Raw genomic sequence first — 18648 nt, forward strand, 5'->3', positions numbered from 1 at the left:
ATTCATCAAAATATTAAAAAAATTTGTGTGTGTTTTTTTCAATAACTAAAACAATACGAAAAAAACAGAAACTCATTTGTATGGGAGAAGACGTTGTACCTTGGAACAGTTTGAAAGCACATATTTTTATTTTTACTTGGTTAAAGATTACAGTAGAAATGCAAGTAATATCTTATTACTTACCATTTAAAGAATCTATAAACATTTTAAAATTTAAAATATATTATTTCATGATAGACTAATAAATTATATTTTACACTCTTGCAAAGTATCCCAAGGTACAACAGCATGTTGTACCTTGGGATGAAGGGTATTGTACCTTGGTACTCATTCTTAATTTTTAAGACTAATAAAATGGAAAAAATATTTTTTTAAAAATTATGAAATAATAATAATTACTTTCCATGGAATTTTTTTCCTTTTATTTTCTAGCTCCCAGAAATCTCACTTTAATTGTGAGCTATTCTAGACTAACTCTTGGTGGAATAACTATGTTAGTCTTGTTTTGTCGCCAATTGATGTCAATGATATGGTGGTCATCAAAAAGGTACAACGCTTTCCCCTACATATTTAGTTAATATATCTCTGTTATAAAAACGTTATAGTATTTAGTAGGACACTTGAACACGGTGGGACTTGCTGTCTGGAATAAGGTTATAATTTAAGGCAATGAGTCAATATATTTTTACCTATACAGTACTTAATTCATATTTGCACAGAAAATAAGTTTGTAAAATTAATTCTCTAGCACTATTTAATCTTCAAAGAAGGAATAAAAAAAAGAAGACTATTCTTAATAAACTATGAACGTTGTAAAAAAAATCATGATGAAGAAAAATTCTAAAAGTACGTTTACCCTGATTATTACCTTGATTCGGTAATTAGATTTAAAGAAAAAACTTCGGATTTTATAATAATTTTTCCAATACTGTACTTTGTGATCATATATTCAGCCGTCTCAGGAAAAATAAATGTGTTATGATAGTTTTTAAAATATTTTTGTTAAAAGACTGGAGATGAGTTTGGGCAAACTCATTTGAATCCCATGACCAGACAGCTTGTCAGACGCAAAAAGGCTTATAACTTAAATCCGAGATTAATAAACTGTTTTTAGAATCAAAAATTTTAAACCATTAACCAGTAAAAACCGAATTGTGTGTTGCTGTGTCTCGAAACTAAGATAACTAAACAAAATAAGAAATAGCCATAATAAATCGTTTATCACCTCAAAAAAACCATGTGAATGAGGTATTAGACAGAATTGCCAATGAGGTATTTCACCGAAATCTATCTTAAATCACCGAGTCCGTGATGCGTCCAGACTTGGGTTGCTGGGCTCATTTGAGCCCGCCTTTCCTTTTCCTTATACAGAGAATTAAAGCAGAAGTAATGTGTGGGGAAAATTTTTACAAAAAAAATCATTAGATTAATTTACTTGTTATCTGCTTTATTTTAGATTATTGGAAATAAGTATTTGGGGAAAAATATCTAAACTATCTTCTTCTGAGAAAGTATAGAAAAGGCCAAATATCATAATGAATATCCATAATACCAAAAATTAAACCTGCACATGTGAAATATTTTCAAAAGATGCATTCAGATAATACTAAACTCAACCGTCAGTACTTGAGGGTCATCCACTGAAAGAGCTTTTTTTTTCTTTGCAAAATATCAAAAAACTACATCTTTTTTAAGATCTGGTACGCAATTCTCAAAAAAAGTCAATTATAAACAATTTGTACACGATTTTAATTTGGCGATTGTCGCGCCATCTGTGAACAAAACTTCAAAAAAATCTGCTAGTTACAATTGGTGTACTTACAACTGGTAAAATTAAGGTTACAATTGGCAAAGTTACAATTGGTTAATTACAATTGGTAAAATTAAAATTTTATGATTTTAAAATTGACAAGACCCCCTTAATGGATAAAGTTAGGGACAATTTCGTTAATTTAAATGCATTTTTCGAAAACATTTCAAACGTGTATGTTTAGATGTTAGGTGTGAAGTTTTTGAACTGACGATTTCCATACTTTTCAGAAACCCCGTGTAAAATTTGAATATGCACAATTGCCATATAAATTCTCCCACCAAGAAAGATTTGTCAGAAATAAATTTAATTTTACATACATAAGTACAGCATTGATATGAATAAGGGATTGAAAGCAAAGTAATCCATTCATTGCAAGAAAAAATACCAAAAATGGAGATTTTAGTACCCTCTGTTTAGACACCTCAAGCGCAAAATACATGATACTATACTGCCAGGCATTGAGGTATATAAGTCCCTTATAATATTCTGTGGCATCTCGTTCTGCAATTGCTATGAAAAAACCTCCAATTCGAGTAACCCGTAAGCTGTCCAACTTGCCGTGCTAACTAATACCAAATATGCACAATCAGTGAGAAATCTGGGGATCAATTTGGCCAGAGAAGGTTGTTAATGTGGCGGAGGTAGTCATGTGACATCCTTGATATCTGTTGAAAAAATAGTTCCTTGAATCCCTAACAGGAGAGGAACCCCATGTGGTTTAAGGATGTCACAAACTTATGGTTGGGCTGTCATGGTGCAGTCGATCGTTTGTTGTATAAGATGACACCCCTACCCTCACAATAGCTGTAGGAGAGGTGGGCTACTGTGCAACGTAGGCAAGACTGAGTCGTTCACCCAACACCTCCTAGAAGGCCTCAGCACGGATCAACTTAGTAGTCCGATGTAACGAAGTTAATATGCGCAGTAGATGAAAAATAAGAAAGATGTCATTACGTTCGGGGTACTAAGCTGCGTAGTGGTGGAAAATACGAAATATGTCATTACGTTTGGACTACTAAAGGATCGACTGTTTTATTTATGGAAGCCCGTGCAGAGGCCTGCTCTTGTCTAGGAGATATTGGTTCACCCCGGAAGCTTCACACACAACATGAATGTCATCACGGTCTAAATTGAACCTGGATTTGTTGCTGAAGACGATCTAGTTCTCTTCCATCCAATCCCGTTGAGTGTGACACCAAACAAAAGCAACAGTGGTTGAACGAGTTACTACAGAACATTAAAAGGGGAGGCCTGGCCTTATCGCATTGTCCTTTCATGCTAGAGGTGTCTCAACATGTTACTAAAACTTTATTCATTTTCAGTTTTTCCTGTCATAAATGAAAGTTTCAGTTTGGTTTTTTAATCACTTACTTATATCAACTTTGTTCGTTCTTACGCGTGTAAAATTCCGTTCCATTCAGTTTACTTTTTCTTGTTGCTTGATTTCTTATGGCAATCAGTGTGGGTGTGTTGCAATGATAACGCATACATTATATAACAGACTTTGAAAGGTTATAAAAATTCCTCTAATGCGGCTACAGTTAAAATTTCAAACTATCTTCTTAGAATGATTTAAATTGTGAACTTCATTACGAAATTTCAATTGAAGGTTGTATCTTTTGTCAAAAAAACCTGAGTGGATCCTTTTCACATTTAATTATAATAGTATTACCTGGTTCTGGTTCAGAAATAGCTCCGGGCAAAGATATTTCTTCTGGCTCTCTAAATAATGAAAGGACAGTGTCAATAGACATAAGGATTACAATAAATATAACAAAAAGTATTCTTAACGTATATTAAAGTTATGTTAATACTCTTTTTTCATTTAAGGGTATTGTTCAAAACTTTTTTGAATACTCTCACTTACCACAAAATAAAAATATTTTAATAAAATTTTCATAGTTTCCGCCTGCAACATAAAACAAAATTGTGCCTTTTTTTTATTTTTAACTTAAAAAAGCCTTGTCTGAGGAATAAATTTGAATACATTAAACCATGAAACATGTTCTATGTTTATTATTCTCTCATCGCGTGGGCAGATTTGCGACACGCATAAAAGAATCCCGCCTTTATTAATAGAAGCATAAAAATTAGCACGCATTTACCACACATATAAAGCTTTAAGTTTGAATGAGAGGCCATATCAGATTTAGCCCTAAACAATAATGGTGATCATTCAAAATGGCGGCCTCTGAAAATTTTTGAAGAGCTTTTTTATTAAGTTTTTTGATGATTTGGAATAATATTTATTGAATAAATATCTTAATTTGATATATTGTGCAAGAAAATTTCCTGTTTTAATCAATAAATGTCACTTGGAAAAATATTTATCAAATACTCGCTTCACTCACTAACGCGAACTATTACAACTCAATCATATTGTTTTTTGGATGATAAAAGATTTTTACATTAAAAGTATTATGCATTATTCTATTTTTATTGTTTTACCTATCTACAGTACTATTATGTCTCTTACTAAAGTAAAATAAATCAATCGTTTATGAATCAATGCATTAGGCCTAATGGCTGTTTTCAAATTTTTTAAAAATACATTTTCTCATTAACGTTGATAAAAGAATGATTCTACAGCTATAGAAATTATTCAAAAGTCATATTTCCTGGTTTTTGCTTAAAACACTATTTTTTGTTTTTATTTTCACGTACAAAAAAATAGATATGGTAAGAGAACTCCTACCAAAAGTTCCCTGCAATCGACAGGCTAAAAAAAATTATAAAACTATCATTTAAATTTGTGAAATCATAATATAGGATATAAATAGGCTCAGTACATTAAGCACTTTGAAATTTATGCTAGCGACAAAGTTTACTCCTAGCGAAAAATAAATAAGAAATTCAAATAAAACATTATTTTCTACCTTCTTAAGTTACAATACATTAATTTGCTTAAATATTCCAAATGATTTACATGATCTATATTCCTTTCATAATACCATTAGTTTCGTGTACGATAAAACAATTTAAAGATATTCAATCACTTTATTTTTTCCTTTCTCTCTTTTATATGTATATATATTACATATATATACATATATATGTGTATGTATGTATGCATATTTGTGTATACATGTTTACATAAAAAATTTTTATTCAATTACAAATATTTGCAACTAAAATTGCTCGAGCATGTTGTAATATATACTTTTTGCTTAGGTCTTCAATTAATAATAGAGCAATTCTAAATGAGTATTTCAGATTTAATGCCTTTGATAGAAATGTTACTGATTCTGTCTTTATATGCCTCGTACAGTTGCAAAAAGATTAAATCCGAAATTTAACAGTTTCGCATTTTAGATTAATGGTGAGTTGCTAAGCAACGGTTTATTCACTCTCAAGAGAAATATGACTAATTATGACTAACAAAGAAACAAAGGTTTCCATAGCAACAACTAAATCTCTTCTTATCTCCGATTTACGATGTCACGAGTATTTATTCACATGAATAAGAACTTTAATTAAAACATATATAATACATAACTTAGAATTCACACTGTAAAAAAAATGTGCGTCTGACTCGTATTGTAGAAGCAAAAATAGTTTTAATATATTATAAAGATTTAAATTACTTTTTTTTCTTTAGATAACTTTTGCAAGTAAGAGTTTTAATTAAGATATAATAGTATTCAGAGTAAATAAACAATATATATTTAATATTTATTTTGTAACTTTCGAAGTTAAAGTTTCTTTAAGACAAATGTAAAGTCGTCAAAAAATTATTAATTAAAGTTAGAGTTAAAAATTATTTCGTGACAAAGCGTCATATTTATGAGAAAAATGTCAAAGTCTTAAGGAACTTTATACGTGTAACGTTATTTTGTCGAAAATCGCAATAATTTCTTTTACTTAGCCAGAGAATTAAATTTTTAATTTTGCAAACTGATATTTTCATCGAAGTTCATTTTTATGTCAGATGTAAAATTAAAACTTCAAGGCTCAGGATGCAAATGCTTAATTATAATAATTAGATGATGTTAATATAGTTTATATATAAATGTGTTTATAATATTTATTCTAAGCGAGATTTCAACATTCATAGCCACCATAGAATTTTGCATTCGTAAAGAACCCTGTGAGTAAAATTTCAAAATTTTCTGTGTAAAAGTAAAAACCTGAGTTTTCATGCAATTGATACACTTTGCATTGACTCTCACCTTCTTAATACCACCTTTCTAATTCGCTACAACTTTGATGTGGTGCTAAGTTGAAGCATTTTTCTCTTCAAATTAAGCTACAAAATTGTGTAGTGAAGCTTAAGAAAGATTGATTTATGTAACCTATGTTAAAACTCCATTTGCCCTATGTTAAGACTACATGATAAGACTACATTTGCCCGATATTAAGATTACATTTAAAAAAAGAGTTTCTGAAACTTGCGCAAAAATGTATGAAGATCACTTCGAAACAAATGCTGTTGTTGTTGTCTTGGCCATTAAGGCAGAAGGGGTGCGATTATTCTTTTTTTCCAGTGGCGCCATCTATGGAAAAGATTTCGACTTCTTCCCATTCATAAATCCATTCATTCATCCACAGATCGTAATTTTGACTTGAACCACAGAACGATCTGTCTCCAATTCAGTACTGCCAGATGTATTGATTCGTCATAAGAACATGGAGGACTTTGTGACCCGAAAGATTTAACAATACAGCAGTAGCTTCGGCTGGCAAGATTCGAACTCCCGTTCTCACGCGCGTGAGAGTCCAGCACCCTGCCAACCAGGCTATCCCCTTCGAAACAAATGATAGTCGAATTAGAAAACCCCGTGTATTAAATGTTGAAACAGCGTATACCCAATTTTGAGCAAAATGCATAGTCGGAAAAGTTATGTGAAGGGAGGAATATGCGAGAGTGAAAGATGTCCATTGGCTACCTGCAGAACTCGGATTAAGGACATCTGGATTCGTATCAAAATGTTCTAAAACCATAGTTGTACAACCCTGTCCACGGAGCTTTGTATAGTGGTCACACACCATGATACACTAATTTTCAATTTCAGTGGTACAAAGGTATTTCGTTTGGAAAAAAAGGTCTCATTGGTCCAGAGTTAAGTGATTTTAATTTTACTTTTTACTTATTTCACTAAACTTTCAAAACTTTTAAGATAATGAAATGCAGGGCATGAGGTATGTATGTCACTATGTAAAGCTTCCAAACTCTTCCTGGACTGGAGATCAATTTATGGGGGACAAATTATAGGGATTAGAGCATCCTACCACGAACTCGGATATTCTTGGTTTAGACTCTTGACGGCAGCTAACAAACATCTCTCTCTCACACACAGGGGCGGTTCCAGAATTTTTTCCTGGGGGGGGGGGGATGTCATGGACTCGGATCTTTTATATAAAAAAAAAATTAATATTTTTTTGGAAAAAAAAACTGGGGTTTTTAATGCTAGTCTTCTCATTTATTTTTTTCATAATGAACAATACATAAATAATTCAAGTATTCAAAGTCTTTAAATAATAAATGTAATGCGTTTTTTAGAAACTTTGGCAAATACAATCTTTGGTGAAACCTGTTGAAGCGCGCTTGGAGCTTAATGTTTACAATGAAACTATGACGAATTTCGTTTTAATCTTTTGGATTATGATTCTTTAGACAGTGAAGAACATAATTAGATGGGAAAAAATCGATTTTTCCGACCTACCTAGGTGTATACGCTCCCTTAAATAATATTTAAAATATTTTATTTCTTTTGTAAACTATTAAAAAAAATTATTTTTACTTTTTTTTAAAATTTGGGGGAGGGGATCATGACCCCTATGACCCCCCGCTGGATCCGCCACTGCTCACACATATTTCTCCCTCCACTTTGGTGACTATACATTTTGTTTAAAAATTAATACATGCTGTTTCAATGTTGAATACATGGTTCTTAAGTTCCACTATCATTTGTTTCGCAAATATTTTGAGACATTTTTGGTAAATTTTGAGAAATCCTTTTTTTTACAGTGTACAGTACATTTGAATGATATTATACTTTGATACATTCCAAATGTTTTAGCAGTGTTTTAAAAAAAAATACTTAAAAAAAAACATAATATAAAAAATATTAATTTTTCATAAAACAAATTCAATAAAACGAATAATTTATTAATGTATGAGTTTCATGATTAAAAGTGCTCCTCACTCAAATCTTTTTTTAAAAAAGGCGTCTTTCAATTTTTGCACTATTGAAAGTTTTGCTATAAATTCTTCAGCGTATAGTAGCATAAAAATTATTGGACCATATAATTGGTATATTGAACTTAAAATAGTGCGCATTCCTTACAATCTTAAGAAAAATTTTACATTTAAGCATACTTTAGTTCACGCTGTAGTGTCGTGTAAATAAGATTAAGAAATACTATTGGCTTAGAACAGGAACCTTGAGCACGGAGAAAGAACTAAAATCCCTATACTGCATGTAAATAATATTTTTCGTAAAAAAAAATAATTTAATTAGTCAATAAAATCAAAATATACAGTATTTAAACCATTCATTTAGCAACTTTTCCGTTCATATGGTATCAGTTTAAATGAAATTCTGATTTCCAAAATTATTATTCGTATTATTTCGCTACATTAGGTATAAAATTTAAAACTGAAAAGTAAACTTAACCGAATAAAGGGTTTTCACACCCTGCTCTTAGGTATCATGATGAAATTGCCAAATTTTAACGCATTTTCAATACATTTACATGTTATAAAACCATATTTTTTATTTTTCCAAAATCATTAACTTCTGTAAAAACTAACACTAAAAATTTCATTATATTACAGTAGTTTTGAACATACTCTTTTTTCACTGCGGTAATTTTGAACGGTAGTTTGATTTAACTTGTTTTAAAACTTCTAACAGAGTATTTAAAAATATACTGTTTCATTTAACAGCTATTTTTTAAAATATAGCAACGATTTATCAACAATTTGCAAGCCTTAAAATATTCTTTAAAAAAAAATAACCAATTTAAAACGCCAGCTTTCCTAAATTATTTAATGTCTCTTACGGTGTTGGTTCGGGCCTCCAAAAATCTTCTTCTGGCTCAGGAGTAGGAATAGGAGTTGGAAAAACTGGCTCAGGGGATGGAGTTGGATATCCCGGCGGGTCATCTTCATTTTCATCTTTCACTAAAAATATATATAAGTATTCAGATAAACTCTCAAAATAAGTATCACCGAATTTTTTATCGCTTCTTATAATGTGATTTATCTTAAAATTATGTATGTGAGCTTATGGCTTGCTTAGTACTTTTCTTTTACACTTTATTATTTACAATTAAGTAATATTATTTATTACTATAACTTTTCCATGAGTCATGGTTTTCTGATTTATGAATTATTATGACTTTTGACAAAAATTATGACAATAATAAAAGTCGTCAGATATTGGTTCTTTCCTAAGCGAAATAAAATAGTTTTCTAGAAATCCAACGAATAGCCAACGAATATGTCTTGACTAATTTTTAACCCGCTTACTTTAATGCCACACATCATTAAAAGAAAATTTGCTTTAAATTTTAAAACAAATATTTTTCCAAAAGCCTATTTGTCACTATTAAAAGAAAAATACGATGTTTGTTTTGGTTTTTTTATTTCTTTATTATTACCACTTCGTTTAGCTTTGTGGGAAATCTAGATTCGCTTAATGTAAGGTTACAATTGGCGGTGGTTTGAATTTAAAAAACCATATTCTAATCTGAATGTTTGGTATTTCATCACTATGCAAATAAAAAAGGAATTTTTTCAGAAAACATCATTTAATGCTGAATAAAGTTATAAAATTATAGTCAGGAAGATTTTTTTTTCATACTCTTCTAATGGTGTTGCGCAAAACTCAATATTTTACATAAAAAACTGTATTTCAAGTGTGTTGAAATTTCAGTGACATGCTTAGCGCCTTGTCTTGGCAGAATTAATATTTTGTTTGTACACTTACTGCTAATCATAGCACGTCCTTTAACTTGGAAATTCAGCTGTTTTGTAAACAAGTACATGTTAAGATCCATTTAAATATACATGTACTTCCACAAATCTCATTCATTTTCTAACATGGGCTTTATAATATTTCTTCAGATTTAAAAATGGCGGCTAAAACATTTCAAAAATAAAGAAAAGCAATAGAACCCATAGAATTAAATTATGCTTTATAGTAATTTTTTGTTGTTTTTTTTTTTTAATTTTAAGAATTAGTTAATTCCTGAAACTTCATTAGTCAATATAATTTAAAATTAAAATATTTTTTAGTAAAATTTGAAACACTTTCTAATTTCTACGTTCCATCTTTATGTATAATTTAAAATTTAAATATTTTAAGCAAGTTTAAATTGTGATAAGAAACACATTAGTCAGAAGTTTCACTTTATGTTATAAAAGCATAGTGCATAAGCTTCAACAGCATCATATAAATACTTGTTTTATTTGCAGTGTCGTGAAAATGATTATACGAACAGCACAAACATGCTACAATGGAAAAATCGAAAATGAATCGAACTTAACATAATCGCACCCAAAATAAAATAATTAAAATTGTTTAAAAGAATAACGTTCTTTCTTTGATATGAAAGGAGTTTAAGAACTTAATGAATACAAATCTTAAAGTATGTTAAAAAAACTTACTAAAAGTGAATAGTGAGCAAAAGTTTTATAAACTGAATAAATTCAGTTTTAAAATAAATAAAAAACTCCGACTGTTTAAAAAGCACCGAATCGCACTTCTTTCATTGAAGACTGCTTTGTAAAAAGATTTGAATTTCTACAACAACGTTGCATAAACCTACCAAATTGGAGGTTCTAAAAATAACTCTTCAGTTGAACTTTTCATCAGACAGTGATTTGTATTTTTTAAATATGTGGTGTATGTTAAACTATTGTACTATTAGCATCAGTGATGACATCTTTCATAAGTAGATTACTTCTGATTTGAAGGTGTGCAAAGATACAATATATATTTATCTAATGTATTACACATTTAGTAAAGACAATGTTCCCATTAGAACACCGAAGTAAAGCATCACTGGCTGCGTTCAGTAAGCGGATGGGTGACCACTTTGATCAACGTGCGTAGGGACCGAGGGTGCACACTATCGGTCCTCGTTAAACTGTTCTACCGTAAAGTGCTCGACTTCGCAAGCAGGTTATCGGGCTACCAAAGCAGGGCACCCAAAAGCTGCAAGGCAGCAACCTTGGGAAGCATCCTCAGGGAAGCTTATCAAACCGTCTCCAATTGCCCATTGTGCAGTTCTAGTGCGACGTAAATAAAGTACCTATAAACTACAACGTGGCATAAACCTACAAAATTGGTGGTTTTTAAACTGACTCTTAACGCATTTTTCTGCTAAACTTTTCATCTGCTGGTGATATGTATTTCTTAAACATGCGGTGTGTGTTAAACTATTGTACTGTTAGCATAAGATTACTTTAGATTTGAAAGTGTGTAAAGATACAATATGTGTGCAGCTTACGTATTGCACATTTAATAATACACTGCAAAAAATAACTGCGAATTCTGAAGAAGAAAAAAAGCATATTTTTAATTGAAAAACTTTTTTTGTAATGCTTTTCTTTCTTTTTATTTTTAATCGCTACCCGCGCACTGAAAAAAATTCCCGTTTATTTGCAGACTTTCAACGCGTATGGTTTTAATCTGTTCTTCACAATAATCATAAATGGAACAAAACTGTCAATTCAAATTTTTGTTTCTGCAATGCAGTTTTTCTTACCATAAGATAACCTCTTTTTTTTTTTAAATCATTTTACGATTGTTTTCTATACGTGCTCTTATTTTTCAGAAATAATTTTAAGATTTTGAACATCGTATAAACAAAATTGTGATTAAACTTCATTTTCGAATTGATGCTCCACCTGTTAATTATCTATCTTTAGACATAATGTTTCAGTAAGTTAAACTGCCAGGAATTTTCATAAGGATAAGTCCGTGTAGTTTTAAGCACTTTTACAATTAAAATAATTTCTATAAAACTTTTAATATATTTCTTTATAATCAACAGCTAAAGCAGACGTAACTCAGAAGACAGAACGCTTGCCTCTTAACACTAGATTGTCCAAGGAAGTTATTTTGACTGATTTTTAATTTCAATTAGAAAAACAATGGTGTATATAATGACACAATTTCTTAGAATTTTTGAACAACATATAATTTTTTTGTTGTTAATATTTAATAATAACTTCTTATGTAACTGTAAATAATATTAAAAATTAGTTATTCACATTATATTTAGTTATACACATTAGTTATTCTTTCACAATCAAGTCATTTTGACTGCTTTTGGGCAACGTAGGTATATATTAAGTTTCAGTCTTTCTAGTGTTAATGAGGGGACCCGGGTTTCAAATCCCGGCTTTGATTGGTCTTGCGAGTTCTGCTTTAGGCTCGCACCTACTACAATGCTGACATAGTTATTTTGTTCTGTTAAAGTAACAGTTGATTTGTTAAAATAACGGGTATCTAGGTAGGTAGGGAGGTACTTTATTTACGTTGCACTTGAGCTGCAGACGATTGCGACGGTTTAGAAAACATCTCTTAGGATGTTCACAATTTTGATCCTCAGCAAGGTGGGGATGGCTCCCCCACTTTAGTAGCTCGATGACCTGCGCGAAGTTGAACACTTTACGTTAGAATAGTTTAGCGAGATCCGATACTGCATACCCTCGGTCCCTACGAAGACTGATCAAAGCAGCCATCCATCCTCTTACTGACCGGACATTGTGATGCTTAACTTCGGTGTTATAATCGTAAGAACAGTGTCCTTGCAATCAGTGTTCTGTGGGACTTATAGCACTTATCTGCTTAAAAACAGTCGTCCGTTTTTAAATAACATTATTTTTCTGTGAAATAAACGATTTTATTCTGGCACAACAACTGATAGCTTTTTCATTAAATTCAAGAAATTTTTTTTACAGTGTAGTAATTTGTATTTCTGAAACACGTGGTATGTGAATAACTATTGTACTTTTAGCATACGATTGTAAATAAAATTATTTCTGATGTGAACGGTAGTAAAGATACAATATTTGTATAACACATTTAAAAATACTATACTGCGGGTGCTAAAAATAGAAATACATTTTAGGAACATATTCTGAGCCGACAAAAGAAGTTATAATCCTGCATTGAAAACTCTTCAGTTTACGAAAAAGCATATAAAAAACAATTACGCGGAAAGTAACGGAAAAACTAAATCTTTGAAGTAACGGAAAAAATCACGAATCAATTTCATAATTTCTTCCGTTACTTTCTAGAGATCCTCTTTCGAAATTGAACATAGGGTCTATACATAAGAACAACTTATTTTTCAAAGAAGTTTATGACCTAAACTTTACGAAAAAAAAAATGTTTTTAAGAAATTTTGAGTCATAAAATTATTTTAGGAAGAAATATTTCATTAAATTACTTGTCATTTTTATTTGAAAGAAGTATGGAAATAAGATCAATGAATTAGTCTTTTATAAACTTGGTTACCACGAGATATTTTTTTTCTCTGTTAGGTCAGAAAAAATAAAATTTGGATGCATTTAAATTAAAAAAAAGAGAAAAAAAAATTTTTTTTTTCAAAACTCAAATTAACTTTTTAACGATTTTAATACTAAATTCTGCTAATATTTTAATAAAAATTAATTTTGCAACTGATGTCAGTACAAGCAACTTTTTTTATGCATAGCATCATTTAAAGTGTTATTGAAATGTTTCATTGCACTATGTATGAAAAGTTCAATTCATTTTCGATTATTCCGTGCAGACCAACAGATGGCGGCACTTAGTGGAAGCCACCATACGAAAATGAACACCACGGGTGCAGTCAGGAGGTGATCAACATTTAAAAACAAACTATTTTTCGAACCACCTCTGGATTCAACATATCTGCCATCGCCTATAGAACAATAACATCTGGGTGAATAACACGTACACCTCTCATCGTCTAGGTGGTCTTGCTCGTGAAGACGCCGGTGTTCGTCCTCCACATTAAAGACTGCTGCCTTCCTGGTCGCGTCCATTAAGGCAGTCTTGTCTTGCAGCATTTTGTGGTTTTCTGCCTTGTTTACAAATAGTGCGTGATGATGATTGGGATGTTTATCAAAGTGCTTAAGATGAGATGGACTGCGGGGGACTTCGCTCTCTGAAAAGAAATAGTCATCCAATTTTCCATCTCTAGATTTCAATTTTTTTTAACTAAGTGCAGGTGGAGTCAGAGTGGTATAGCAAATTCATTGTGAAGCGTTCGTAATCGCAAAACAAAAAAATTGAAACATAACGTCTTTAGTCTCTCTCTTTTCAAAATTTTTATAATTATCATGTTAAAAGACTAGTGTCTGTGGAACTTAGTCATTAGTAAAGCCCGGAATTTCAGGCAATAAAAAAATGCAAAAATAGGCAGGCAAAAAGGCATTTAAAAAGCTTGAAATAGCCACTTAAAAAAGGCACTTAAAATTGGAGCAAAATGTTAGTTGGTAATGCCTAAAAGCCCATATAGGTATCCAAGGTATAAAAAAAGTTCCTAGAAGTATCCGGTATTCCTACATATACTCGACTGTCGTAGCAATAGTACAAAAGAAGTGGACATAATTGGACAACAAAAAAAACCTCAACTGCGTAAGTGTGAAATAAAAATTTAAAACTCATACTTACAATAATATTGTATGCAAATTCATTCTGATGATTGATTGTTGTTGCACATCACAACTAGATGCTTTTTCGAATTTTCAAAAGAGAAATTTTGTCTCCTGTCAGTCAATTTTGTTTTAAGCAAAGAGAAGGATCTTTCTACTTCGACAGAGGTTATGGGCGCGTGCCTAAAACAACTTGCCATGGTAGGAGATATGGTAAGTTCAACTGTAGTATCACACGAAAGTACTTTTGCAATGTCCTTGATGCTTTCAAAGTCTGTACTTGCAGAGATGACGTTTCCACATTTCTTCCTTATTCTGTCACCAGCTGGTTCAGGCACAGACATTAGTTCCTCAATAGTATTGTCGAAAATCTTTAGTGACTCGGACAAAGACATATTTCTTTTTTCCATGTGTTCAATAGCTCCAGGGAGCTTTCCAAAATAAGTTGAAATAAAAGTCAGTTCATTTTTTATTTTAGAACTGCTATGCAGACTTTTACTTTTTCTTATGGATATTGCCTCTTCATCCGAAAAGCTGGTAAGGACTCGAGTAACTTCCTCAAAATTTGTGCAGTAGTATGAGACTGCTGAAATCCATGTTCCCCATCTCGTAAGCATCGGTTTAGGAGGTAATTGAATGTCTGGTGCAATTTCTTTGAACATTTGAACTCTTGAAGGGGCTTTCACAAATACTTTTTTCACACTAGAAACAAGCGAGTCTACCTCAGGATAGAGACCTCTTACTTCCTCTGCTATCCTGTGCAATGCATGAGCAAGGCACGCTAGATGGATCATATTAGGAAATAAAACTTTTGACGCATTTCCAGCTTTAAGTGTATTCCGTATTCTATTCTCTATTCAAACAACACTGTCAATCTCATGGACAAAAAAATGTCTTTGACCTGCCTTGCTCACTCAATCACGAGTACCCTATCAGCTTAAATGAATAGCCATTGTACAGTGCGAAGGGTGACCACTGCCTCAGAGGGAGGGAGTTGTCCCAAAAGGAATAAAGTCCTAATCTCTATAAATGCATTACAATACGTCGGATGACAGTCAACCATTTCTGTACTTCAAAATTTATGCTCAGTCAAAAGTACAAAAAGCTTTGCAGAAAAATTTTAAATTACACAGAAATAGGCATTTATGAAGAAAAGGAAAGAAAAAGGCATTTTCAGAAGAAAACGTTTAAAAAAGGCAGAAAAGGGCATTTATGGCATTTTGCCTGAACTTCCGGGCTCTAGTCATTAGTGATGATTAAACTAAATCTTTGAAGTAACGGAAAAAAATCACGGAACAATTTCTTTATTTTTCCGTTACTTTCCAGAAATTTCTTTGTGAAATTAAACATAGGAACTATGCATAATTAGTAATTGGTGGTGATGAAACTAAATCTTTGAAGTAACGAAAAAAATAACGAAACAGTTTCTTTACTTTTCCGTTACTTTCTAGCGATTCCTTTTTGAAATTAAACATAAGATCTATACATGCAGAAAATTTGAAAATGTAAAAAAGAAAACTTCCTATAATTCAAGGGTAAGCCCTAAAAACCAGAAATTAAAGGAGAGAATTACAACTTAAGTTAATGAAACAAATTTATGGAAAAATTTATAGCCAACGGAAATATAAATAGACCATTTTTAAAAAAAAAATAATTTTAAAAAAAGAACGTTGTTTGAATTTTATTCCAAACCGGTTTCAGTCACGTAAAAACAATTATGCTATACAGTTTCTCCTGATAATTAAGATTTTACATAGAATCTTTTAGTGCATCTAGTAATTCGCCCAGGGACTGTATCTAGAAGACAATAATGTTATTATTGAGGCACACTTGCTGATAATTTTAAACATGTGTCATATTTGAATAATTAGAGTTATTTCTGAGCCTTCTTGAGAAAGATATCTAAGTGAAGAGACAAAGATGCCTATTCGAAACGCCACGATTTTAACTTTCAATTCATTATTTTTGTGACCGGTTAAAATTTAACTAACTGCGAACAAATTCTCTATAATTATTCAGTAGGAACGAATAATGCAATACTCCTACTTAGAAATTTTATCTATTTTTTCTTCTAAAATCTTCACGATTTTTTTCTCCAAATAATTTTGCTAATTTACATAAAAAATTCGTAATAATTTCTGTACCTATTATATCATTATGCTGCTTATTACACTGATTAAATTATGTATAATATCATTTCCGAAACGAGCTTAAGCCTTTTTTTTTAATGTCATTTTAATCACTTTTACCTCGCATTAAGCCTAAATATTTAAGTAACGAATGCTTTCCTAAACTCATATGCGTTACAAGCTGCCTTTTTTTGTGTAAATAAAAAACCAAATAGGTGACAAAGTAAAAAAGTACTTAATACTCGTTTTAATTTAAACACTAAAATTCTTCAGGAGGTTCATTTCATTTAAGGAGAATTGTTAACACTTAGCTAATTAATAAACACGTTTTTGAATAATGAAATATTGTTTGACTTGAAACATGTTTCTTTTTACACTGAGAAATAAGTATGGTTAAAACCACCAAAATATGGTAAAGTGCACCGTGCTTCTAACTCGATAGAAATACGAAGCAATCGGTAAATTTTTACCACAGTTCTTTGGAAATTATTTTGTTAAATTTAACAATGTGATGTATGTGATAAGATTCGGTAATTTTATCATGATACGTTGATGCATGTCATAAAACCCATTTATTCGGTTAAATTTACTTCTCCGTATTTTTTCTTCTTTTTTTAAATAAATGTGTGGTAATAAGAGCTATAATTTTGAAAACCAAAATTTCCGGTAAACCGTTACGATACGAACAGAAAAACGACCAAAACAATGGTTTAAATACCGCATATTTTGGTTTTATTAACCAGAATTATGTTTTTTTTTACCAGAAATGTTCTTAAAATACAGTACGGTAATTTTACTAGATTTTTTTCCCTTGTGTATTTTAACTCAAATAACAAAAATTATTCGTAAAAATATTTTTTAAACATAAAGAAGCAATGAAACTTAAGGGAGAATTTTATGTTTCAAATTAGCACATTTTTTTTCCTTTGAATTTCTGACTTTTTATTAAACACATCTGTACGCTTGTGTTATACAGAGTGTTCTGAGAAGTCCATCCTCAATGTGTATATTTAGAATCCTTGAAGAAATATGCCCTTAACAGGATCAGGAATCAATATTTTACCTAGAAGAATTAAAAACGATATCGAAATCGTAAAATTCACAGTACAGGAAGATGGTAGTAACAAACAACAAAACAGATTATATTGCGGGAAGAAACAGATGGAAGTTAAAAGACGATCGTGAGAAACGCCGTCAAGTTTCAAACTGCAACAAAATTCTGTTTTAATGCTTATTGCATCAATCTTTCTCTACTGCAATATGTCAGATTTTGAATAGCGATTTTTTTTCTTCTTAAATTTCGTTGCTTTAAAGACCCTCCAATGTGTATACTATTTTTGTTTTCACTTTGTTAAGAATTCCAAAAACAAATTTAAATTCTTATAATAAATGTTTTACAGAACACCCTATTTGTATACCCAAAGCTATATTACATAATTTTTGCGTGAATCTGAGTTGTGTTATTGATGGGAGACCATTTTTTTAATTGTGCTTTAAAATAACATCGTTCGGATAATTCGTAAAGTAGTTTTAAGTCTAGGATAATGCACAGTAGTAAGAAAAATAAATCATTATTTTAAAAATAATTTAGATTTGTGATCATTTAAAAGTATATGGTTACTATAAGTTATTTATAACTGCATCAATGCGATGATAAATCTTACGTTTCTTTCTTCGATGCCAACAGTAGATAATGGCGATGATGAAAATGACGATTAGAATGACATTGATCACAATTGCCACAATCCATGCCACTGATAGTCCACCACCTTCATCCGAAGTTTCGGTATTTTCGTTCTCTTCTAATAGTTTCTGAAATAAAATAAAATATAAAAATATGACGCAAATGCTCAGATTCAATATTTTTATAAAATTTTGTAATTCAATTGGTTATTAAAATTCCTTTTATTGAAGCTTAGTTTAAAATCGCTAGCATTTTTCTTTAAAATAATTTGATAAGTAAGTATCACGGTAGTAAGTATCAAGTTTGAACTTGATACTTACTACCGTGATACTTACTTATCAAATTATTTTAAAGAAAAATATTTTTATCGTGTTAAATGATAAATATGCTTCACAATTTG

The 18648-nt window shown here is 30.9% G+C and overlaps 1 protein-coding gene across 5 annotated transcripts in view; it reads right to left on the reverse strand.

Annotated features, from left to right (window-relative positions):
* LOC107436417 (uncharacterized) overlaps positions 1-18648 on the reverse strand; it is a 145312-nt gene that overhangs the window by 21415 nt on the left and 105249 nt on the right. For 2 of the 5 annotated variants that reach the window (XM_087159950.1, XM_087159951.1), the window contains exons 12-15: positions 18229-18376; positions 13673-13945; positions 8819-8939; positions 3486-3535 (exon numbers count right to left, since the gene is read on the reverse strand). In XM_087159950.1, the coding sequence (XP_087016076.1) occupies positions 3486-3535; positions 8819-8939; positions 13673-13945; positions 18229-18376 (592 nt within the window). The remainder of the gene's footprint in view (positions 1-3485; positions 3536-8818; positions 8940-13672; positions 13946-18228; positions 18377-18648) is intronic. The other 3 variants (XM_087159954.1, XM_087159953.1, XM_087159952.1) reach the window with 2 other exon arrangements.

The sequence above is a fragment of the Parasteatoda tepidariorum genome, chromosome 3, assembly GCF_982258835.1.
Source record: "Parasteatoda tepidariorum strain Cologne lab strain chromosome 3, Ptep-v5.0, whole genome shotgun sequence".
NCBI classification, from domain to species: Eukaryota; Metazoa; Arthropoda; class Arachnida; order Araneae; family Theridiidae; genus Parasteatoda; species Parasteatoda tepidariorum.